Source organism: Callorhinus ursinus, unplaced genomic scaffold (assembly GCF_003265705.2).
Source record: "Callorhinus ursinus isolate GAN/ISIS: 27379988/994484 unplaced genomic scaffold, GSC_fseal_2.0 scaffold118, whole genome shotgun sequence".
Taxonomy (NCBI): Eukaryota; Metazoa; Chordata; class Mammalia; order Carnivora; family Otariidae; genus Callorhinus; species Callorhinus ursinus.
In genome coordinates, this window is record NW_027397180.1 from 214,053 (window position 1) to 236,770 (window position 22,718).

General features: G+C 61.8%; 2 protein-coding genes across 11 annotated transcripts; one reads left to right on the top strand and one right to left on the bottom strand.

Annotated features, from left to right (window-relative positions):
• Nucleotides 1-4,518: 4,518 nt before the first annotated feature.
• On the top strand, nucleotides 4,519-13,613 carry PKP3 (plakophilin 3). 2 transcript variants are annotated; one of them, XM_025862059.2, is made up of 14 exons: nucleotides 4,519-4,599; nucleotides 6,166-6,361; nucleotides 8,306-8,385; nucleotides 8,522-9,147; nucleotides 9,237-9,360; nucleotides 9,777-9,981; nucleotides 10,294-10,468; nucleotides 10,918-11,035; nucleotides 11,107-11,277; nucleotides 11,357-11,542; nucleotides 12,056-12,209; nucleotides 12,427-12,619; nucleotides 12,691-12,778; nucleotides 13,013-13,613. In XM_025862059.2, exons 1-14 carry the CDS (start codon nucleotides 4,519-4,521, stop codon nucleotides 13,046-13,048), a joined length of 2,433 nt encoding a protein of 810 aa, XP_025717844.1. In that variant the 3' UTR covers nucleotides 13,049-13,613. The 2 variants fall into 2 exon arrangements, with proteins under 2 accessions (XP_025717844.1, XP_073745954.1); XM_073889853.1 differs by lacking the exon at nucleotides 4,519-4,599 and having other exon boundaries at nucleotides 6,130-6,361; nucleotides 13,013-13,612.
• A 527-nt stretch (nucleotides 13,614-14,140) lies between these two features.
• On the bottom strand, nucleotides 14,141-20,447 carry SIGIRR (single Ig and TIR domain containing). 9 transcript variants are annotated; one of them, XM_025862007.2, is made up of 11 exons: nucleotides 20,101-20,447; nucleotides 19,399-19,569; nucleotides 18,282-18,444; nucleotides 17,169-17,367; nucleotides 16,598-16,731; nucleotides 16,348-16,500; nucleotides 15,821-15,964; nucleotides 15,442-15,544; nucleotides 15,226-15,376; nucleotides 14,787-14,976; nucleotides 14,141-14,466 (listed from the first exon to the last, which is right to left on the bottom strand). In XM_025862007.2, the coding sequence occupies exons 2-11, from the start codon at nucleotides 19,399-19,401 to the stop codon at nucleotides 14,303-14,305; spliced, it is 1,404 nt and encodes a 467-aa protein (XP_025717792.1). In that variant the 5' UTR covers nucleotides 19,402-19,569; nucleotides 20,101-20,447; the 3' UTR covers nucleotides 14,141-14,302. The 9 variants fall into 9 exon arrangements, with proteins under 9 accessions (XP_025717792.1, XP_025717794.1, XP_025717793.1 ...); XM_025862009.2 differs by lacking the exon at nucleotides 19,399-19,569 and having other exon boundaries at nucleotides 18,282-18,441; XM_025862008.2 differs by having other exon boundaries at nucleotides 18,282-18,441; nucleotides 19,399-20,447.
• Between the last annotated feature and the right edge of the window lie 2,271 nt (nucleotides 20,448-22,718).

Sequence of the window (22,718 nt, forward strand, 5' to 3'; positions counted from 1 at the left end):
ACACACACACACACACACACACACACACACACACACACACACACACAACACAAAAAAACTATCAAGCCATGAAAAGACGTGGAGGAATCTTCAATGTTTATTACTAAGTGAAAGAAGCCCGTCTGAAAAGGTTGCGTACTGTATGGTTCCAATCCCGTCACATTCTTGGAAAGGCAAAACTACAAGAGCAGTAAAAAGACCAGTGGTTACCAGGGGCTGTGGGGCAGAGGGAGGGGTGACTAGGCAGAAGGTTTGAGGACAGTGAAACTACTCTGTGTGATACTATAATGGTGCATACATGTCATGATGTGTTTGCCCAAGCCTCCGGAATGCATGCCACCAAGCCTGAACCCTGATGCGGACTGTGGACTTAGGGTGATACCGATGTGTCCAGGTAGGCTCATCAATCGAAAGGAATGTGCCACTCCGGCGGAAGACGCTGGTAAGCAAGGAGTCTATGCCCAGGCCGGGGAGGGGGTGGGGGGCGGCAAGGAAATCTCTGTACCTTCCTCTTAATTTTGCTCTGAACCTAAAACTGCTCTAAAAATGAAGTCTTCTTTAAAAAAAATCAATGATAAGACTGTTGGTGGGAATGCAAGCTGGTGCAGCTACTCTGGAAAACAGTATGGAGGTTCCTCAACAAGTTGAAAATAGAGCTACCCTATGACCCAGCAATTGCACTACTGGGTATTTACATTTACCCCAAAGATGCAAATGTAGTGATCCAAAGGGGCACGTGCACCCCAATGTTTATAGCAGCAATGTCCACAATAGCCAAACTATGGAAAGAGCCTAGATGTCCATCAACAGATGAATGGATCAAGAAGATGTGGTATATATACACAATGGAATACTATGCAGCCATCAGAAGATGAAATCTCGGGGCGCCTGGGTGGCTCAGATGGTTAAGCATCTGCCTTCAGCTCAGGTCATGATCTAAGGGTCCTGGGATCGAGCCCTGCATCAGGCCTCCTGCTCGGCAGGGAGCCTGCTTCTCCCTCTGCCTCTGCCTGCCGCTCCCCCTGCTTGTGCTCCCTCTCCCTCTTTCTCTCAAACGAATAAATAAAATCTTTTAAAAAAAAAATGAAGGGGCGCCTGGGTGGCTCAGTCGTTAAGCGTCTGCCTTTGGCTCAGGTCACGATCCCGGGGTCCTGGGATCAAGACCCACATCAGGTTCTCTCCTCCACGGGAAGCCTTCTTTGTCCCTCTCCCACTCTCCCTGCTTGTGTTCCCTTTCTTGCTGTCTCTCTCTGTCAAATAAATAAATAAAATCTTTTAAAAAATAAATAAAAATAAAAATTTTAAAAATTTAAAAAAATGAAATCTTGCCATTTGCAATGACGTGGATGGAATTAGAGGGTATTATGCTAAGCGAAATAAGTCAATCAGAGAAAGACAATTATCATATGATATCACTGATATAAGGAATTTGAGAAACAAGACAGAGGATCATAGGGGAAGGGAGGGAAAAATGAAACAAGACAAAACCAGAGAGAGAGACAAACAATAAGAGACTCTTAATCTCAGGAAACAAACTGAGGGTTGCTGGAGTGGAGGGGGGTGGGAGGGATGGGGTGGCTGGGTGATGGACATTGGGGAGGGTATTGCTACGGTGAGCGCTGTGAATTGTGTAAGACTGTTGAATCACAGACATGTACCCCTGAAACAAATAATACATTATATGTTAAATAAAAAAATCAATGATAAGAACAAAGAAAATTAAAATCTGACAATACTTGGGGGGGGAGGAAGAGAAAAAGAAAATCTTTACAGAAATAAAAGCCACCTTAGGAATTTCAAAACATACGAATACCCATCATTGAAAACCCAGTCAAGAACACAGAAGACAAATTTGAGAAAAGTGCACCAAATGAAGTGGAAAAGAACAGAACTAAAAGTGATTCCTGAGAAGACAAGAGATAAGGACACAGACAAGCCAGAAGACAAGAGAAGAAAAATATGTGATATAGCAGGAGAAAACTTTTCTGGAATAAATACAGGCCAGAATCTAAAGTCTGAAACACCGATGCCAGGAACTTAGGCAATGCACGCGCACACGAAGTCAGTGGGCGTCAGCGGTTAAGACCCTTGGGAGCACCGGGCAGCGTGAGTTACCGGCTCCAGCCGCTCAGGTCAGCGCACAGGACAGCTCCCTGGGAAAGCCGCGTGCACCTGCGTCACACCTGCCTTCTCCAGAACAGCGCCTGGTGCGCAGAAGAGTTCAGGACGCAACCCGACAAGGGATGGATGAATGGATGAAGCGACGGGGGGCGGGTGTTGGTGGAGCAGGTGGGTGGGTGGGTGGGTGTGGGCTGCCTGGAGCGCGTATCCCTCAGCTGCACCTTCCACACCAAAGACGCAAGGCAAGAGGTGGGGGCACAGGGGATGCCAGGTCCCAAGGGTCCCCCCCAGGATCCTCGGGGATTAGGCGCGGGGGCCACGCTACCCACAGGGCCAGGGCGGGGGGTGGCGCCCACCGCGCTAGGCCGGGTAGGCTCGGTGGAGGATGCGGGCCCTGGGCTGGATTTGGCGGGAGTCCAGACCGCGGGAGGTTGGAAGGTTTGAGAGCGTGGGCGCAGGTTCGCTGACAGGAAGCGCCCGGGACGCGACGCGCTCCGGGCTGCAGCGGAGAGGAAGCAAGACCGGCGCCTCTGGGCCCTCCAGCCAGCGAGCTGCGCCCCACATCTGGTCCGTCATCGCGCGAGGGCTTGGCTAATCTACCCCCACCCTCGTAGGCTGTGTGGCCCCAGGCCAACTGCTTAACCCCTCTGTGCCAGCGCGTGTTCCCCAATTTTGTTTTCAATATTGTTTTGCTGTAATATCTTCAAGCTTTTCCTCATCTTCTGCTCCGTAATAACCCCCCCACCCGACTCCCCTTGTGCCCCTCCTCCAGCTCCAGGTCACTGAAGACAGCACTAGGGGGTCCTCCTTCCACCCCCCTCCCCCCCACTCTGGCCCTTGGCCCTTGGAAGCCTCCCCATCCTCCGCCCCCCTGATCTTCGTCCCTAGCTCCTCCTTCAGAGACTTTCCTTCCTTTCTTTTTTTTTAAGATTTTATTTATTTATTTGACAGAGAGAGACACAGCGAGAGAGGGCACACAAGCAGGGGGAGTGGGAGAGGGAGAAGCAGGCTTCCCGCCGAGCAGGGAGTCCGATGCGGGGCTCGATCCCAGGACCCTGGGACCATGACCTGAGCTGAAGGCAGACGCCTAACGACTGAGCCACCCAGGCGCCCCCAGAGACTTTTCTAATAGCCCCCTGGGGGTCCCCACCTCCAGCTGACCACCCAGCACATCCTTTGTGCCCAGTCAGATGGAGGAGTATAAACGCTAACTCAACCCCCTCAGGCCATCACAGCTTTCACTTCAGATGCCCCAGGGTAGAGTCCGGGCTTCCCCAGGAGCTGCCTACCTCCTGAGTAAAAGCCTCACTCACTCACCCCAGGACTCCCCAAGTCCCAGGTTCTCAACCTGATGGAGCACCAACATCCCTGGGGGAGTTAAACACAGGTTCCCAAGCCCTGCCACACAGATGGCCCTTCTATCTGTTTTCTAAGTTCCCTGGGTGTATCTTCTATTTGCCACAGACCTCCTCCAGGAAGCCCACCATCAAGCCTAAGCTTGAATCCTCCTTGTGCCCCCTCCCCAAGCACTGGCTACGGGGAAAAGGGAACTCTGGGGAGGACAGAACAGAAGGCTGGTTGCAGGGAGCCTGGGTGGCTCAGATGGTTAAGCGTCTGCCTTCGGCTCAGGTCATGATCCCGGGGTCCTGGGATCGGGTCCCGCATCGGGCTCCCTGCTCCTTGGGAGCCTGCTTCTCCCTTGCCTCTCTCTCTCTCTCTGTCTCTGTCTGTCATGAATAAATAAATAAAATCTTAAAAAAAAAAAAAAAAAAAGAAGGCTGGTTGCAGGGGTCAGACGTGGCTCCTAGCCTGGCGTTGAGAGTGGTGGTAACAGGTCCGGGCCATGACCAGTCCCCCTGGCCCTGCAGTGGTTAGAGAAAGTGCACCCAGGATCCCAGGCTTTCCAGGAGTACTGAGCCACAGAGGTGAGAGGCCCATGGTGGGGGAGGGGTCCACAGGTCCTCAGGAAGGCTCAACACAGCTTTGGGGCACTGGAAGCTCTCCTGGCCATGCCACTGCACCAAAGCCCCCTCCATCCCTCTGCAGCCCGGCCTACCCCTTGGGGCCACCCCACAAGCCCTTTGAACCCCCACCTGCAGCCTTGAGTCTGGCTTCCCCAGGCAGGCTGCCAGGCCAGGCCTCTGCAGGGCCCCAGGTGGGCCCAGGTAGACCCCAAATGGAGGGCGGGCCCTAGGCCCGTGCCAGGCGTGTGCCTCCAGGTGCACTCAGCGCCGCACAAACTTGTCTCCCAGGATTTTTCCACACAAAACACGTCTCCCAGGGAAGCAACCGGTCTGATGAGCTGGGTGTGCGGGCGTTCCCACCCCGCCCTCCTAGTGCCCCCACAGGCCTGTACTGCAGTGAGAGGCCACCCCGGACAGACACGCCGGGCCTGGGATGGAGCCCAGGACCCCTTGGCCTGCAGCAGTGGCCTCCGGGATGAGCCATGGGGCCGGCAGTATCCAGACCACCAGCACGGTAGGTCTCCCACCCGAGCACCCACCCTGGCCCAGCGGCTCCACCCCAGGCTTCACCTTGCGATTTTTGGGGACGCTCTGCTCCCCCTTGAACCTACTCCCACCCCGCCCCTACCCCTCTCCAGCACTGACCTCACTCCTAGGCCTGCCTTCTGACTCAGACCTCCCTCCTCACCCCTAGGCTCCCCAACCACCATCCCCCCCCAACCGCCATCCCCACCTGGGACCACATCCCCTGAAAAGACTGATTACAGATTAAGGCAAATGTCTTCAGGAGACCAGGGTAAAGGCCTCCCATGGGAGAGAAGAGGCTCTTAGAGTGGGCCCCACCGTGACTTCTCAAGGCGGGGGCCCAGGAGGTACCTGAGGCCACTCAGCCCCCACCCCTCCAGCCCTGGTCAGCTCACCCTTTGCCCCTACTCAGTCCACCAGGGGCCTATCCTGGATTCACTCCAGACCTACTCAGGAGGCCTTGCAGCATGCTGGTCCAGCTGGATGGGAGCACCCCAGGGAAACGTTCTGGGGGCAAGCCCAGCTAAGCCTGGGCCCCGCTCCCCACCCCTGCTGCCGACCCCTCCTCATCACTGTTCTGTCAGACTCCTGGGTTCTTCCTCCCCTGACACACACACCCCAGCTCCTGCATCCCCAGCCTGGGCAGGAGGGCCCCTCTGAGTCAATGCCCTGCAGCATTCCTGCCTACCTTGCCTTGTCAGAGCTCTGTTGAGCTGAGCCCTGACTCACGTGGAGGGAATGGCCTTCTACCCCATGGCCTGGGGGGCAGGAGGCCAGGAGGGGTGCCAGAGAGGGCCAAGCCAGCCCTTTGGAGGCCTCTACAGAAGTTGGGGGGATGAGGGCAACTTCTGGGGTCTACAGGACAGAGATCAGGAAGGTCATGAGCCTAGGGGGTGGGCCAGTCTATCTGTTTGCTTCTGGGATCTCTTGGGCACCAAGGATCAAGGTCCATAGGGCCCTCTTCTACCCTAAAACTCCACCAAGCCCTTTATCCCCAACCCTCACTCTTAGCACTGACCCCTGCCTAGCTCAGGGTTGGCTGCCTGGTTCGAGGGGCTACCTGGAACCCCCAGTCACCCAGGCAAAGAAAACCCCTCCCCTTCAGACTCACGGAGGTGGCTGCCCGTAGGCTCCCCGGTGGCCTACCCCGGCCCTTCCCTGACACGCAGGACAGTAGGGCCCATGGTGGCTTGGGAACAAAAGCTGGGAACTAAGCCGGGCCCAGATCCCTGCTGCTCTGTCCTGGGATGTGGAAGGAATAGGGAAGCCAGGCTAGGGTGTCGGCCTGTTCTTCCGCCCAAATTCCACCTTAAGCAGGTGGTGGCCCCTCCCTCTTACCTGGCCCAGGTGTCCCCGCCCCCAGCCAAGCTCAGGGCCGGGCCGGCGTCTGTCTCCTGGCCAGCTCTGGGCGAGGCCAGTGGGGAGGGGACTTCGGGGCCCGGACGGTGAAGACGTTCAGGCCGGAGGAGGCCCCAGCGGCCCAGGCCAGGAGCAGACCCGGCCGGGCGCATCTGCCGCCATGCAGGACGGTAACTTCCTGCTGTCGGCCCTGCAGCCTGAGGCCGGTGTGTGCTCCCTGGCGCTGCCCTCTGACCTGCAGCTGGACCGCCGGGGCGCAGAGGGGCCGGATGCTGAGCAGCTGCGGGCAGCCCGTGTCCAGGAACAGGTCCGTGCCCGCCTCCTGCAGCTAGGCCAGCAGGCTCGGCACAACGGGGCAGCTGAGCCTGAGGGGGCCACCGAGGCAGCCAGAGGTAAGCGGATGCCCGCAGGGTGGGTGCCGGGCAGTGGGAACGGTGGCCGTGGGTAGAGGTGGTCTCAGTGGGTGTGGTGGTACGAGGGCCAGAGGCCGTGGTAGGGCTGGCGCTGGAGTTCAGCGCCCTGACTCACCGAGGCCTTGCACTGAGTCACCCACCCCGCCCCACCAGGTGTGGGAGAAGACGTGGGTGCGGCCTCCCACCATCCAGCAGGGACCCCCGGGGTCCTCGCGGCCAAGCCCGGCTGGGCCCCACCTGTCCCCTCAGCCCAGAGCGCCATCGGCACATGGCAGGATTGGCACATGGCAGGCCAGGCAGGGCCTGTCTCTGTCAGCAAACCCGGAACCTGTACACGTCCGGCCCCACATAACACAGGCTCACACACGTCAGTCCCACAGGGACACAAACACACTGAGGCACAGACACCCAGACTCCAGCATCCCTCCCCACCACCCCCCAGGCCCCAAGGGAATGAGCAGACAGAAACGTGAGGGGGCGGGTCTGGGAAACCTGGACCAGAGCCAACTGCCTGTCTGGACCAGGGTCTCCCTGTGGACTTGCAAGGGAGGGCCCCGGAGGCCTGACCCAGTTATTCTTCGTGAGAACAGCAAGTGGGGGAGTGCCTCCTCAGTGCCAGGCAGACCCCCGCGCGTGTGGGTGTGGATGTGCGTGTGCCTTAGAGGGTCTCACACACACTGAGTTCAGGGCAGTTGCTCTGGAAATGCCATTTCCTCCCTTGCCAGGCTGCAGCAACAGGGATCGAGGTTAGATAGTAAGAGGAACTTCCCAGGATGTCAGGAGTCCAGACACCAGTTCTCACAGTGATTCACACGACCTTTAGAGGGCCCTTTCCCGGGACAGGTCTCCAGATGCGGGCCGGGGGAAGAGGGTCAGCCAGAGCAGCCTGGGTTCCTGAGTCCTCCCCTGCCTGGGCCTCAGCCTTGCTGGGGCTAAGTAGTTGGGTGCCCAGGGGTCATGGGGTGGAGGAGGGAGCAGGGAGGGGTTAATTACCACCCTGGCAACCCTGCCAATTAGGGGAAGGAGTATAATTTGGGGGTGGGAGTAAGGTCCCCAGGCTGGAGGTGTGCCCCCCCAGGCTGAGCCTCACTAGCGTCAAAGGGTTAATAGCCCCTGCCCAGAAGCCTCATTAACCAGGGCGGGTCTGGGGAGTGTGCTGGGAGGGGAGCCCCCAGACCGTCCAGCTCACAGAGGCTGGGGGAGAGGCTGAGGCCCCCTCCTTCTCCCACAACATGAGTCCTTTCAGCCGGTCACCTGGCCAGGCTCTCTGGGGACATATGACACTTCTCCCCCAAGACGTGACCCCAGCAGGGACCCTAGCAGAGGCTGATCCCACCCCCCGCCCTGTCCAGAGACCACGGAGCCCACCTACCCGTCCATCCCCGTGCTCTGTCTCCGTCCGACTTTCACCCGACTGTTGTCTGTCCAAGCAGCCATCCATCTGTCCACCCTTCCAACGGTCCCACCAGCCCTCCCTCCTCCTCCCCCATCTCTCCACCCTCCACCCACCCACCTGTTTGTCCACTCACCAGAGTCAGGCTGGCGCCAGCACCCCCAGTTTCTGTGTGGCTGGATGGGGTGGGTGTGGCTCTTCCAGGTGGGACAGGGGACTGTGTGTCCTTGGCAAGTGCGGCATCACTCCTGTGTGACCATAGCACAGGACGGGCTCACAGGAGGTCAGCGTTGCTTCCTGGAGGAGGGGGCCGGGCATGTGCCCTGGCAGGGATTGGAAAGCTGATGGAGTCCCTGGCACATTTCTCAGGTGACCAAGAGGTCGGGAGGGGGGGTGAATGTGGGGGTGCCCGTCCCCCAGCACAGCTGGAGGGGCACAGGGGGCTGTGGGAGAGGTCCGACCAGGGCTGATATTGGAGGAGACTCATGAGCCATCTGACCCAGCCAGGCTACCACTGTTCCTGTCAACAGGCACATCCCGCGGTCAGTACCACACCCTGCAGGCTGGCTTCAGTTCCCGCTCCCAGGGCCTCGGTGGGGACAACACCTCTGTGAGTGACACTGTCCCCACGCCCTGGAGAGTCTCGTGGGGGAGGCTGGGGGGAAGCTGGAAGCTCCAGGGTCAGGGAGAGGGACCAGTGAGCCCCCAACACCCCCTCACTGCTCTCCTCCCTGCCCTCCCTACAGACCTTCCGGCACATTGCCAAGCCCACCTACAGCCCTGCCTCCTGGTCTTCTCGCTCAGCTGTGGACCTGAGCTCCAGTCGGAGGCTGAGCTCTGCCCACAACGGGGGCAGCACCTTTGGGGTTGCAGGGTACAGGGGAGCCCAGCCCGCTGTACCCATGCCTACCCGGCCCCTATCCTTCCATGAGCGCGCTGGGATGGGCAGCCGGGTGGACTATGACACCTTGTCCCTGCGCTCGCTGAGGCTGGGGGCTGGAGGCCTGGATGACCGCTACAGCGTGGTGTCCGAGCAGCTGGAGCCCCCGGCTGCCTCTGCCTACAGGCCCTTCGCCTATGAGCACCAGGCCAGCTCCAGCCGGGCAGGGGCCCTGGACTGGCCGGAGGCTACCGAGGGGCCGCCCAGCCGGACCATCCGTGCACCGGCCATGCGGACCCTCCAGCGATTCCAGGGCAGCCATCGCAGCCGCATCGGGGCTGGGGCGGCGCCAGGGGGTGTCCTGGAGCCTGTGGCCCGAGCACCGTCTGTGCGCAGCCTCAGCCTGAGCCTGGCTGACGCCAGCCACCTGCCAGATATGCGTGGACTAGACAGCTACGGCGGCCACCGCACTCTGCAGAGGCTCAGCAGCGGGTGAGCTGGGCCTGGCCTGGGGAGGGGACTTCTGCCGTGGCCCTGGCCCGTCCCCAGGGTACACTGACCCCTGACCCCTGTCTCTACAGATTTGATGACATTGACCTGCCCTCGGCAGTCAAGTACCTCATGGCCTCAGACCCCAACCTGCAGGTGCTGGGAGCAGCCTACATCCAGCACAAGTGCTACAGCGATGCTGGAGCCAAGAAGCAGGTGACCGACCACCCCTGCTGGCGGACGGGTGGCTCGCTGGTCTATGAATACCCCTGCTGACCACCCTATTGGTCCCTGATTTCCGGCCCCTGACCACCTCTCACTGACGCCCCACGCTGACTGGGCAGACCCCATCTGGCCCAGAGCCTCCCCAGCAGAGAAGGGGGAGGAGCAAGTGATCTGCACACTCACAATACACCTGCACACCTGTGCACACGTCTGAGCACGTCCGCATCCAGCTACACACATAGGCATGCCTCTCCGTACGGCTGTATACGTCGACACACATCTGCACACACGTGTGCACACCCGCGTACGTCTCCGTCATCGGTATACGCCGCCATGTACTCGCACACATCTACACGCACCTGTGCGGTGTGCACATGAGTTCTAACACCACGTGCCCGTGCGTGCAGGCCCGCAGCCTTCAGGCCGTGCCCAGGCTGGTGAAGCTCTTCAACCATGCCAACCAGGAGGTGCAGCGCCACGCCACGGGTGCCATGCGCAACCTCATCTACGACAACGCGGACAACAAGCTGGCCCTGGTGGAGGAGAGTGGCATCTTCGAGCTGCTGCGGACGCTGCGTGAGCAAGATGACGAGCTGCGCAAGAACGTCACAGGTGGCCCTGGCCTCACCCACAGCCCCGCGCCAGCGCCCTTCCTTCCCTCTGCCTTTTTGTCCCTTTCTCTGTTCTCTGTCCCCACCACTGCCCTCCACCCCCACAGCTATTCCGGTGGCACATCTCTGCAGCTAGCCTCCAGAGCCCTTGTCCCCAAGCGTTGTGCTCTCTGCTGTGTCACACCCCCAGGACCTGCAGCTCACACGCAGGCTTTCTAGGGGGGCTCCTGGGGGAGGCTCCAAATGCTACCTGGAGGGGCTGGAGGGACCAGCAGGTTGTCACTGACCGCAGCCGTGGCCCCACCTGCCCCAGGGATCCTATGGAACCTGTCCTCCAGCGACCATCTGAAGGACCGCCTGGCCCGAGACACACTGGAGCAGCTCACGGACCTGGTGCTGAGCCCCCTCTCCGGGGCCGGGGGACCACCCCTCATCCAGCAGAATGCCTCCGAGGCTGAAATCTTCTATAATGCCACAGGGCTCCTCAGGTGCATGGGTAGGGGGCGGTCAGCTGGGGGAGGCCATGGGGAGAGAGCTGAGTGCCTGGAAGGGAGCGGGGGAGGCCCGGAGAAGGGGGCCTTTGACCGAAGTCTGAGTGGCAAGGCGGAGCTGGCCCGGGGGTGGGGGCGCTGGCCAGAAGAGGCACAGGTGCTGATGCAGAAGCGGGACAGGAAGCTGGGTGTGGCTGACATGTCAGATGTCATAGGTCCTGGGGGCGCAGGCTCAGGCTTCATTAAATCGGGGACTTCATCTGACATTCATAACCCCCACTCTGGACACTCAGAGGGGTGAATGGGGGATGGGCATGCAGAGAGACCAGGGCCAGCAGGTGCTAAGGGGTGGGGCCCAGCTCAGGGGAAGGAGAGGGCTGGGGCTCAGGGGCTCAGCCCTTGGGTTTGGTTCCCACTGGGGATCTCCGATCCGCCTCCACCCACAGGAACCTCAGCTCAGCTTCCCAGGCCACTCGCCAGAAGATGCGTGAGTGCCACGGGCTGGTGGATGCCCTGGTCACCTACATCAACCATGCCCTGGACGTGGGCAAGTGCGAGGACAAGGTGAGGGGCGGCCATCGCCTTAGGGCCCGGGGGGTTTCCCGTCCACTCTGACCACGGTCTGCCCTCTGCAGAGCGTGGAGAATGCTGTGTGCGTGCTGAGGAACCTGTCCTACCGCCTGTATGACGAGATGCCACCATCAGCCCTACAGCGGCTCGAGGGCAGGGGCCGCAGGGACATGGCCGGGGCGCCACCCAGCGAGGTGGTGGGCTGCTTCACGCCTCAGAGCCGGCGGCTTCGAGAGGTGGGCACAGACCTGGGCGGCTGGGAGCTGGTGGGCCCCCCGGCCTGAGCCCAGCTGACCCTCCCCACCTCCCACCCAGCTGCCCCTCACGGCCGACACACTCACCTTCGCCGAGGTGTCTAAGGACCCCAAGGGTCTCGAGTGGCTGTGGAGCCCCCAGATCGTAGGACTGTACAACCGGTTGCTGCAGCGCTGTGAGCTCAACCCACACACGACTGAGGCGGCCGCTGGGGCGCTGCAGAACATCACCGCGGGCGACCGCAGGGTGAGGGCCCGTGCCTGGCCTCGCAGAGGGGACACGCGGGTGAACAGAGAGGGCACAGGAGGGCTCTAGGAGTTGATTCTGTTGGGGCGGGATGGCAGGATGAGTGCAAATATGTGGATGAGCCAAAACATCGAGGGGGGGACGGGACGTGCAGCCGGAGGCACACCTGAAGGGCACAGCAGGGAGCATGAGGCCAGCATCCCAAACCAGACAGGCCCCGGAGGCCCCCGCTGGCTTTAAGGAGAGGTTTGAGCTGAAGCGGGGCCAACCCGAGTCACACTTGGTGAGGCTCCCAGCCGGGGTGTGAAGACGAAAGCAGGGAGACCTCTTAGGGGATGGTGCACTGCGCGGGTGAGAGGCAGTGAGGGGCCATTCCTGCCTCAGAATCCCCAAGATTGGCTGGGCAGACAGAGAGAGAGGGGGAGAGAGGGACAGAGAGAAGAACCAACCTAGAGTACAGGCCCTGGGGGCCGGGGTTTCGCCCGCTCTCACCAGCTCCTCTCCCCCCTGCAGTGGGCGGGCGTGCTGAGCCGCCTGGCTCTGGGGCAGGAGCGTATCCTGAACCCGCTGCTGGACCGGGTTCGGACCGCTGACCACCACCAGCTGCGCTCACTGACTGGCCTCATCCGAAACCTGTCTCGGAATGCCAGGAACAAGGATGAGATGTGTGAGTCAGGCCGTCCTGAAGCCTGGGTTCTGCCCTCACCCTGCCTAGCTGGGTTCACACCTGGATCTTCTTTTCTGTTGTCCATTTGGGGGGGCCCATGGCAAGCTAGCCCTGGGTGAACAGACGGGAGGTGGGGGGGGACCGGAAGTGCTAAGGTGGCTGGGAGTGGAGGTGGAGGCTGGCTTCCCGCCCCCCTGACCTCCTGGCCTCCCGGCAGCCACCAAGGTGGTGAGTCACCTGATTGAGAAGCTTCCTGGCAGCGTGGGTGAGAAGTCCCCCCCAGCCGATGTGCTGGTCAACATCATCGCAGTGCTCAACAATCTGGTGGTGGCCAGTCCCATTGCCGCCCGGGACCTGCTCTACTTTGACGGGCTCCGAAAGCTGGTCTTCATCAAGAAGAAGCGGGACAGGTGAGCCCTTCCCCCACGCACCCCTGCCCACCGCCCAGCCTGTGTGTCTGCTGACCCCAGCTCCCCGCCAGTCCCGACAGTGAGAAGTCCTCCCGAGCAGCCTCCAGCCTCTTGGCCAACCTGTGGCAGTACAGCAAGCTTCACCGAGACTTCCGGGCGGTATGTTCTGGGGCAGGCCGGGGTGCAGGACGTCGGGGGGGTGGGGGTGGGGGGGCGGGGAGGGGGTGGACCGAGGAACTCCTGTGAGCAGGAGACTCAGGGAGTGGGAAACATGGGAGAGGAGACCAGAGACCCAGAGAGAGGGGTCCAGGCCCAGACCAGGAAGGGTGGGGCCTGGGGAGAGCAGGGCCCAGAAGGCAGGCACCCTAACTCTGGGCCCCCTCTCCACTGCAGAAGGGCTATCGAAAGGAGGACTTCCTGGGCCCATAGGTGAGGACTTCCTGGAGGAGGAGGATGCAGCGTGGCCCAGCCTCCAAGGGACAGGCTCAGCTCTGCGCTGCTCACTGGCCAGCCCAGCGGAGGCTGATGGCCTGGGGCCTCTCGCTGGAGCCCCATGTGCAACTCTGAAGGGCCTAGGGCACCAGGGAGGGGATGGGGGCTTGCAGGGACATGGCTTCTATAGGGCAGGGGGTAGGGCAGGGCTTGAGGCTGCTCTGGTGTGTGGGGTGGTGACCAGGTCTGGGAATATTCCCAGTGCTGGGAATAAAGGTGGCCGTGAACACAGCCCTGCAACTTTCTTCGGCTGGCCCAACCCGGGGTCCAATGCAGGGACTCAGTAGTGTCCCTGAGCACAACCATGCCTGCCCCTGAGGATACTCACACCCTGAGCACACCCAGAGGCTTCTCCAGGTCAGGAGCCCAGGACGAGGAAGAGAGTATCCCTCAGGGAGAGCTGGTGAGAGTGGAGGGAGCAGGGCAGACAGCAGAGTCAACCTTGCTACCGGCTGAGGTCCAGACACAGTAGAGCTGGGGGCCTTGTGCACAGAGTGACCACTCCTGGGAGAGCCGTGAGCTCTCCTGGCTTCGGTGCTGCCCTGCTGGACTGTCCTCATGTGGCAAACATACCCAACACCTCTCTCTGCCCTGCCTCGCTGGGCCTGGGGTGTCCTGACCAGGGACTCACACTGTCCGACTGAGTCCTGGGATCCCATGTCACCCAACCAGGCCCATTCATATGTTTACAGCAAAAGACTTCTTCCTTAAAGCTCAGAACCTGAAGTGTAAGAGGCCTGCCCCCTCCGCCAGGACCTGGCTGGATCAGGACAGGGCTGGGGACAGTCACGACCCCAAGCAGACAGACCCAAAGAGGCTACTACCAGAGATGTTTCTGAGCTGGCTCAGGATGGAGGATGGTCAGGACGGCAGGAGCAGCCAGATTTGTGACCGAGTGAATGTGGGGATGAGAAAGGGGAGGGGCTGAGGGTCACAGACAAGCCTGAGACAGAACTGAGGGGTGCCCCACCCAGGGGCTGCATACCCCCTTCCTGCCCCAGGAGAGGAGAGGAGAGGCTGAGGCCCAGGCAGGATCTAAAAGGACTTTATTTCCTGGCAGTAGGAGGTACACTGGAGCAACTCCCCTTCCCTCAGGGTCTCAGGGCTGGTAGTCCTGCTAAGAGGAGAGAGACCCCACCCCACCCTGCACCCAGCTGTCCTTGGAGATCTTGCTGTTCTGGCGGGTGGGGGCTACACATCATCCTCGGACACCAGGCAGTAGAAGTCCGTGCGGGCACTGTAGTTGCGGGAGCCGAGGTCGGAGACATCTACCTCGCTGCCCCGGCCCTCTCCAAGCGAGACCCCACTTGCATGCGGTGGAGCTAATGGCTCCCCAAAGACTGGCCCTCGGACACCTGGGAAGAGTGTACCACCAGGCCTAAGGCTGGGCTGCCCACGGCCTGACTTCTGCCGGGACCCATGCATGGGGCTCACTCCTTGCTCACCCTCCTGCATGGTGGCATTTGAGGTCCTGGAGGTTCCCAGGCAGGCCTTGGGCCCAAGTGCCCCCAGGAAAGAGGCAGTGAGGGTGTGCTGGGGGGTCAAGCCCACCTATGGCCTGCAGGGAGGAGTCCCCTCCACCTGGACCCCTTTCTGGGCTCCTTGGCCCTGTGGAACCCCACCTCCAGCCCAGGCCAAGCCTCTCAGGGTCAGGGGTGGGGCCAGCTGAGCATACCCAGGTCCCCCTCGGGGTCGGGGTCCAGCTGCAGGTTCAGGGTCCGACCCTCTGAGACGTGGCCTTGTACAATAAGCATGGGGTCTTTGTCATCCTGCAACCTGGTCTGGGGGTCTCCCTCCATTGCTCTGTACCGCACCTTCCGTGGCAGCGCCAGCTGCAGCTCTTTCCAAAAATCTGAAGAAGGCGCCTGGGGGCCAGGATGGGGCCGTTAGCCTAGTCCCCTTGGCCGCAAAAGAGCACAGCTGGAAGGGTGTGTTCACCTGGCTCCCGGGATCTCAAAGGAAGCCCCTCTTCTGGGCAGCAGGCCACACAGCCCTCACCCACGGGCCCATTCACAAACCCCCATCCCATACAGACGCCCGTGGAAGAACCCCTCTCTGGAGCCCGGTGCCGCCCAGCCCTATTTCAGGGCCCCTCCCCACACCCCTCTGCGCACCACGGAGCCGGGCCTCCAGAGCAGCAGGGTCACCAGGTGGCGGTGCTGGCGCAGCAGGTGGAGCGCGGGGTGCACCGGGTCGCGCCTTTGACCCTCGAAGGTGATGAAGATGGGTCTGCGCGTGAGCTCCAGCAGCCGGCACAGGCCCTCCCTGCGGGGGCGGGACCGTCAGGGGGGACGCGGCTGGGGGCCCACCCAACCCGGCGCCGGACCCACCGGAAGCTGTGGCTGCACCAGGCCCGGCCCAGGAAGGCGTCCGACAGCACCACGATGAGGCGCCGGCAGCGGCTCAGGTTCACCAGCAGGTCCGCGGAGGGCTCTGCGGGAACCGGGCGTCGGCGGGGCCGAGGTGGGGCGGGGCCGAGGAAGGGCGGGGCCTGGATGGGGCGGGGACGGGCCCGGAACGGGGCGGGGCCGTGGGAGGGAGGGGCCCGGTCTCGGGGAGGGGACGGGGGCGGGGCCTGGGCGAGGCCAGGGGAGGGCGGGGCTCGGGCCCAGAACAGGGCGGGACCCGGAGCGAGATGGGGCGGGGGGCATGGGAGGGCGGGGCCCGGTCTCGGGACGGGGGCGGGGCCCTGGGCGGAGCCCGCGGTACCCGCGCGCGGCAGGAGGTCGCGGTCATCCAGGAAGAGCTTGTAGCCCCGACGCCGCTCTAGGTGCGGCTTCAGGATGAAGTTCACGAACTTCCGGTCCTCGGGGCTGTCGCTGTAGGAGACGTAGGCGTCGTAGAGCTTCCCGTCTGCGGATGGCGGCGGGTCAAGCGCTCCGCTTTCTAGGCCCGGGCCCGCAACTCCCCGGCCGCGGCGGCTCACTACCCGCCCCAACGGGGCCTTCTAACCTCTCCCCACGCGCGTGCGGGGACCAGGCCCGCCCGCCACATTTCGACCCCGCAGATCCCGCACACACACACTCGCAACCCCGCCCCCAGGCCGCGCCTAGACCCTCTCCAGCGCTGGCTCTTTCCTGGACTGTGTGCTCACCAGAGCCTTCCGAGGGCGGCCGCCTCCCCACTGCAGACCTCCACCGCCACCCCACTTGCCCAGGCAACCCGCCCACCCAGAGCTGAGCTTGGGGAGGCCCCATAGCTGATTCATCCCCCTCGGCCACCCCGGCCCCACGCACCGTTCATCTCCACCTCCCCGCAGGCGTCTTGGTACCAGCGCAGGACACTGAGGCGACACTTCACGTAGAGCAGGGCCGCCAGGAGCAGAGCCAGCAGCACCAGCAGAGAGGCCAGCACCGCGGCCACGTGGCCCGCTGGGCCTGGGGACAGAGCTACAGCCTGAACCACTGCCACCCCCACCCAGCGTTCTCTGAGCCTCAAGGCTCCCCAGGCTTCCCTTCTACCTTCCACCCTGTGTACCCCACTCACCAGCTCTCCAAAGAGTGAAGGAAGAGGAGCTGACATTCCGGATGGAGCAGGTAAAGGCCCCATAGTCCTCAGCCCGGGTCAGGTTGACCCCCAGAACACTGGACACAAGCACCTCTGATAAGTTGTCCTTGACCCTGGGGAGATCAGGCCCAACTCTCTCATCTGGGGCCTGAGAGCATTAGTGGATGCCCCTAGGCCCCACCTGTCAGACTGAACCACAGAGGCCGCAGATGTGGGCTTCCTGAGTGGTCCTTGCCCCACTAGCTAAGAGAAGTGGCCAGAACCTGGTGGGGGTGTGGATCTGTTTGGGGATAGTCACCCTGATCCTGGGTCTGGATTTTGGGGGGCAATGCCTAATTCAGGCCATAGGATTGTGCTGGCACCCATGGCCCTGGGCTGTCTACAAGGCGCCTGTCCACAGGGGCCACCTGTCCCTGCAGTCACTAAACCCTTAGTCTGTGTCAAGAGTGGCGCTCTGCCCATGTCCGTCCAGGTGGTTATAGACCAGGGTATAGGTGTCCATGGGTATAACCAGGGTAGTCACCTGACCCTGGACACTTCCATCTCTTACCAGGAGTCTTCATGGAGGTCATAGTAGCTCCCATCGCCCAGCGGCAGCCTGTCTTTCAGCCACTGGACTGAGGGTAGGGGACAGTGGGGCCCAGAGACCACCCAGGCTGTGCAGTTCAGAGCCACTACACTGCCCACGGTGGGCCCCAGGGCCTGGTTTCCAGTGGGGGAGAGGAAGTCAGGGGCCCTGTCACAGAGGCCTACAGAGAGAGGACCCAGTCGTTAGCCATGCTTGGGATGCTGGGGTCCCACCAACCACAGATGGTCTATGGGCCAGGAAAAAAACAAGATGGTTAGTGGCATGTGTTGCTTGGTGGCCACACCATGTCCATGCACAAGTCCCACTGGGGACAGGGCTTGGCACTTGGCATGTCTTCCCCCAGTGGCAGCTGGGTCTTGGGTGTTCTGCCTGACCTCGATGTGCGCTGGAAGGCCGTGGCTAGAGTCATAGCTGAGCTGACCCATCCCAGACCAGTGGGGGCCCATCTGGCTGCTCATCCAGCCAGGACATGAGCCCAGCTCCCACATTTTCTGTGTACACCCGTTGCCCACCCCAGGTGAGCAGCCAGGCACCGCAGCCCTCGCCCCGCCACCTCTGCTGGGGAAGCTGCAGCAAGTGTGAACACCAGTGCTGAGCTTACCAGCACCTTCCACCTGGGATGGGAGCATGGGATTCCAGGACCCTCTACTCCTGGTCATGGGCAAGCTTTCCCAGCTCCCTGAGACCTAAATTTTTTGATTTTCAAATCAGGGTGAAGAGTCCTAGTAGGACGTGAGAGGAGACCACCATCATCTTGATTAGGTGGTCTCTCAGCAGCCCACATCTACTCATCCTGCCCCTGGGGGCCCCCCAGCAGCTCCCACTCCCAGTGTCCCTGAGCTTTGTTGACCCCCACAACTGTGGTCTGGAGGCTTTGGGCAGGAGAGGGCTCTGGGCTTGTCCTAATCATGGGGTCAGGACCTTGGGCTATGTGGGAGAGGCAAGCATAAGCCTTTGTACCCCTGGCTGGAGGCCAAGCTGAGAGCCCAGGCAACATCACAGCGTGGAGCCAGCCTCAGGGACAGGAGGTGGGAGTGGGGCCCGTGCTTGTCCCTCTCTGACCCCTCTACCTGCCATGGTCTGGCCGGGGCCTCCTCGAGGCAGGCTGGGCACTGGTGCCAACCCCCGGTTCCACGGGGCTCCTTGGCTGAGCAGACTGGTCCCCCAGGAGGTGGGCAAGACTCACTCTCTGTCTTTGTGGCCGGTCAGTCAGGGCACCAGGACGGGTCAGAGGCTGCTGCCATCCCAAAGGAGAAAGTTAAACAAGAACAGGATGAGTTAACATGTAACTTTGCACAGCTGCCTCATGGGTGCTGGGGACGCCAGCACAGTATCATGTGGCTGGAGTGGGCAGGGCCCAGGCGGCTAGGAGGGGCCCTCGGAGTGAACGTCACCTGTTCCAGGGTCACCATGATGGAGGCAGGGACCATGGATGCACACCCCTGGCACCCCTCATGAGGCTGGGAGGTGGCTGTGTTCCCACTACCCCCTGGGACAGGGGTGCCACATACAAGGAGGGATGCAGGGCAGCCCCGAGCTCACCCAGGCCCTAGGGAGAGGGGGGCATGTGAAACTTGTCCACCACCACACGGTAAGTGTGGGCTGCTGGACTCTGAGCTGCACTCCCCCTGCAGGGTTCTGTTCTGGACATGTCCCGTGTGCCCGTGTGTGTATGGACACGGCAGCACCCAAGGCTGAGCCAGGCCGCAGCCATGGAGGCAGGAGGGGACAAGGGAGGCCTGGCTGGCCTGAGTCTGCTCCAACAGGCCTACTAGGTCCCACCTCCTTCTGGGTCCCACACCTGCATCCCCCCCACCCATTTGTCATTTCCAAAACCAAAGACTCTTGTCCACATTGTCTAGTTCTCCAAGGGAAGCCCCCACCCCACCCGTAGGTGGCTCTTCTTTCCTATGTGGGGGCTGGGACCACTCCCAACCCGGACTGGCAGTGGCCACACAAGTATCCTGACAAAAAAATCTCTACAGTGAGCTGAGCTGAAAGGAGGAGCCAAAACCCCCAGTGTCGGGGCCTTCACTGAGAGCCTCCTTGACGGCCAGGGCCTTGGGTCCACCTCCTCCCTGGCGCCAGGTTCACCCAAGTGGTCCAGCAGGTACTCCACTCCTGCCTCAGGCCATCCTCCCCACCCTGCGGGCCCCTGAGGCTTTACAGGGACGTCTCTCGGCCTCTCCACCATCCCTTCTGCATGGTGATGCCACTGTGGACCTGGCCCGGCCTCAGCACAGCCAGAAGCCCTGGGTTTGGCTGGGACGGGATTTCCTCGGGAATTGGTGGAGCGTCAGGCAGGGAAGGGGTGAGGAGGTTCCTTCCAGAAGCGCTCCTGTGGAGGGCAGTCTTGAAGGTCCTTGAAGAAGGAGAACCAGTCCACTGGGAGGCTATGGAAGACTGGGCAGCTCACATCCCCTACCCCAGTGTGCCTGGAAGGACGTGTTTCCAGCTCGGTGGATCCCAAGGAAACTCTTGCAGTGGCCCTCCCACGTCTTCAAGCTCAGAAGAGCTTTTACCCCTGGGAAGGCAGCCTTGAGCCTTCCTGGAAGTTAAGGCCAAACTACACATCCAGGGACAGGTGCCCTCCCCCTGCACACTGTCCCCTGCATCATCTGTTTTGCACACCCCATGCACACACAGCCCTCTCCCCACGTGCACCTGAACTACTATCTTGGTGTGTGTGCCTCCACGCACACTCCCCACACCTCCAGCACTCTGGCCACACACCCACACACTGCACATCCGTACCTGCAACAGCTCGCACAGGGTGCACTACCACGAGCATCTGCGCAAACCCCACACCACACACACTGTACCTCACACCTACCCTGCTGCCCGTGGCGTACGGACAGCCTCCTGTCACCCCTGCTCTTATGGACACACATACCATGCCCACACATGCTGCAGGCCTCCCCTCAGCCAGGCCTGACTCGGAGAACCAGCCTCAGGTTGGAATGGTGTCCAGGCTCACGCGGAGTGGCAGGGCTGCTACGGGAGTACACGAAGTCACCTGGTTCCGGCTCTTTCCTCCTCGTGGGGAATGTCGGTCATTGAGGTCATTGACGTGTGCTTGGGAGCAAACTCTCTGCTCAGCTGGGCCCCCAACCCAGCCTGCGGCCCACGGCACCAGGACACATCACCAAGCGCAGCGAGGACCTGTCTTTTGTTTGTGTGTGTTTTAATCAGCACTTTCCCTGTAGCTTCCTGGCTTTGCAGTCACATCCTCTCCTAGACCTAAACCCCACCCAGGCAGCCACCCCCATCCCAGGCAGGCGGGCAGTTGGTGGTTCTCGCCCCGCCTGCCCCGCCTGCATTGCTTCTTCCTGTAACTCTGAGTCAAGCGGCTCCTTCCTCTGGGGCCCACCCCAGCCCACCCAGGCATCATACTTCCCGAGGCCAAGCCTGGGGGTGGAGGGGAGCTTGCAGAGGGGCTGGAGCCCAGGGTGATGTGGTGGTGGGGGCTCCTAAGGAGACTCCCAGTCGGGGCCATGTTGCACACACACGAGAGCCAGCTTCCCAGACACTGCCTACGAAGCTACACTAAGGATGGTGGGGGCCTTCAGGTTGCTCCCCCTGGCCCAAGTAAGCAGCCCCAGTGTGTATCTGACCTGTGGCCTGCTGGGGTAAGGAGGGTCCTGTGGAAATTCCTGCCAATAATAGGGCCTTGAGCAGAGTTTTTGGGCCCCCTCCCGATCTGATTCCCCCATGTAGTCCCCAAACAGTGAGCGGTTAAAAGGGGGCTGTGTTATCACATGGACCTTAGTTCCAGGCTGGGATAGGAGGACAGCCCCCCCCCCCCACCTTTCCAGATAAGGGAGCAAAGAAAAGGCCTCAACAGAGGCTCCTGGGCTCTGAGCCCAGGTGGGGGGCGGCCAGTATCTCCTTTTGTCACCACTGACTCCCCCCGCACCCAGCCCAGACTGACTTGGGACTCAAGGCTCAGCAATAGGTGGCTGGCATCACTACCCAGAGAAATTGGGCAAGGGTCCTCTTCAGGCCTTGTCCCTGTTCTCACCCACCCAGGGTCAGAGGCCCACCAGTGGGCCACCTTCAATATTGGCTTTCCTATGTCCTTAATCTGACCCTGTCCCAGCCCTGCTCTTCAACCTCCCACCCCCCGTGGCCCTGAAGACCCTTGGATGATGGTGCATCTTGGGCTCAGCGTCCCCACAGAACTGTAGGAAGATCTGACTGCACCCTTTCTCCACTGAGCCTCAGCTTCCTGAATGCACATTAGCACTGGTACCAGCCCCTCCTTGAAGGTGCTTCAGTGGGCCCGATGCCCAGGTCACCTCCTACAGTAGTCAGTGACCTGCATAGGAGCACCCAGGTGGGAAGCAAAGAGCCCCAACCATTCTTGCGGCCTCTCAAAGCTCCTGCCAGACTGCCTCTGTGTGCCCCTCTGTGTCACCCTCTCACAGCCATGACAGGACACCCCCCCTTCTGCTGCTAAAGTACACCCTCACCCCCAGGCCCACTCTCCAAGGTGAGTGCAAAGAAGCCCACATGGCCTTAGGCACTGTCCCGAAAGGCCCTTCCGAATCCAAGCCTCCCTCCCTCTCCCCCCACCACCCACCACACTCTGCCCTACACCCGGTGGTTCCTAGAAAGATCCAGCTCCTGAGCTTATGTTCTGGCTTGAGTTCTGACTCCCTCGGCTCAAGCGGCGGGAGGCGATCCCCCCATTCCCCACCCCTCCGCCATCTGGTTTGCTGCTGAGCACCCCATAGTCTCCAGCATCCCCTGCTCATCTGGGACGCGCTGCGCCCCCGACGTGTCTCCTGAAGGAAGAACTGCACGAAAGGCTGTGGCCCCGCAGGCGGGGGGCTCCGTCCTGCTCCCCAGGGGGCCGCAACGCCCGGTTCCCCTCCACTACACACCCCACCTCCGGCGGTCTGCCTTTCCGAGGGGAGGACCAGACTTAGTCCCCCACCCTCCAGGTGCAGTGGGCAGGCTGGTCGGGGGCGGGCGCAGAGGGCGGGGACTCGGGTGTCGTCGAAAAGGGAACGCGCACGGAGGCAGACGCGCTCACAGAGAGCGGATGGCGGGTTGGGGCGCGCACGAGGGGGACGTGGATGACAGGTCGGGGTGCGCAGGGGGGCCGCGCGGGTGACCGGCAGGCCTAGCACAGCAGGTCGGGGACGCAGACGGAGGGCGGGAGCGCGCATGACGGTAGCTCCGCCCGGCGACCAGCGCCGTGCACCGCCCCAGCCAGCTCCTCCGTACACCCCCGGAGCCCGGGGAGGCCTCAGGACTGGGATCCGAGCTCCGGGCAGAATCGAGGGTCTCCGCGCGCCTTGGCGTTCCTCCTCCCTCTCCTGGGCGAAGGTCACGAGGAAGCCACTGCCCGTGTCGGGCGGAGCGGGAAAAGCAGCCTTTGCCGTCCCCCACCCCCCGCCCCGCCGCCAGACCCAAGGGGCAGGGACGCGGACCAACTCAGGCTTCCGGGCGACGGGGGCAGCCGGGCCGACTCCGAGCCACTTCCTGCGGGACCGCACCCGCCGC

Coding starts and splice junctions, on each gene's coding strand:
- PKP3 (XM_025862059.2), top strand. CDS start 4,519: ATGGAGCCCAGGACCCCTTGGCCTGCAGCAGTGGCCTCCGGGATGAGC. Junction 11,036..11,106: donor TGGGCAAGTGCGAGGACAAG/GTGAGGGGCGGC, acceptor TGCCCTCTGCAG/AGCGTGGAGAATGCTGTGTG. Junction 11,278..11,356: donor AGAGCCGGCGGCTTCGAGAG/GTGGGCACAGAC, acceptor CCTCCCACCCAG/CTGCCCCTCACGGCCGACAC.
- SIGIRR (XM_025862007.2), bottom strand. Junction 17,368..18,281: donor GAGGCCCCGGCCAGACCATG/GCAGGTAGAGGG, acceptor CTCTCTCTGTAG/GCCTCTGTGACAGGGCCCCT. Junction 15,545..15,820: donor CGACCTCCTGCCGCGCGCGG/GTACCGCGGGCT, acceptor CGGTTCCCGCAG/AGCCCTCCGCGGACCTGCTG.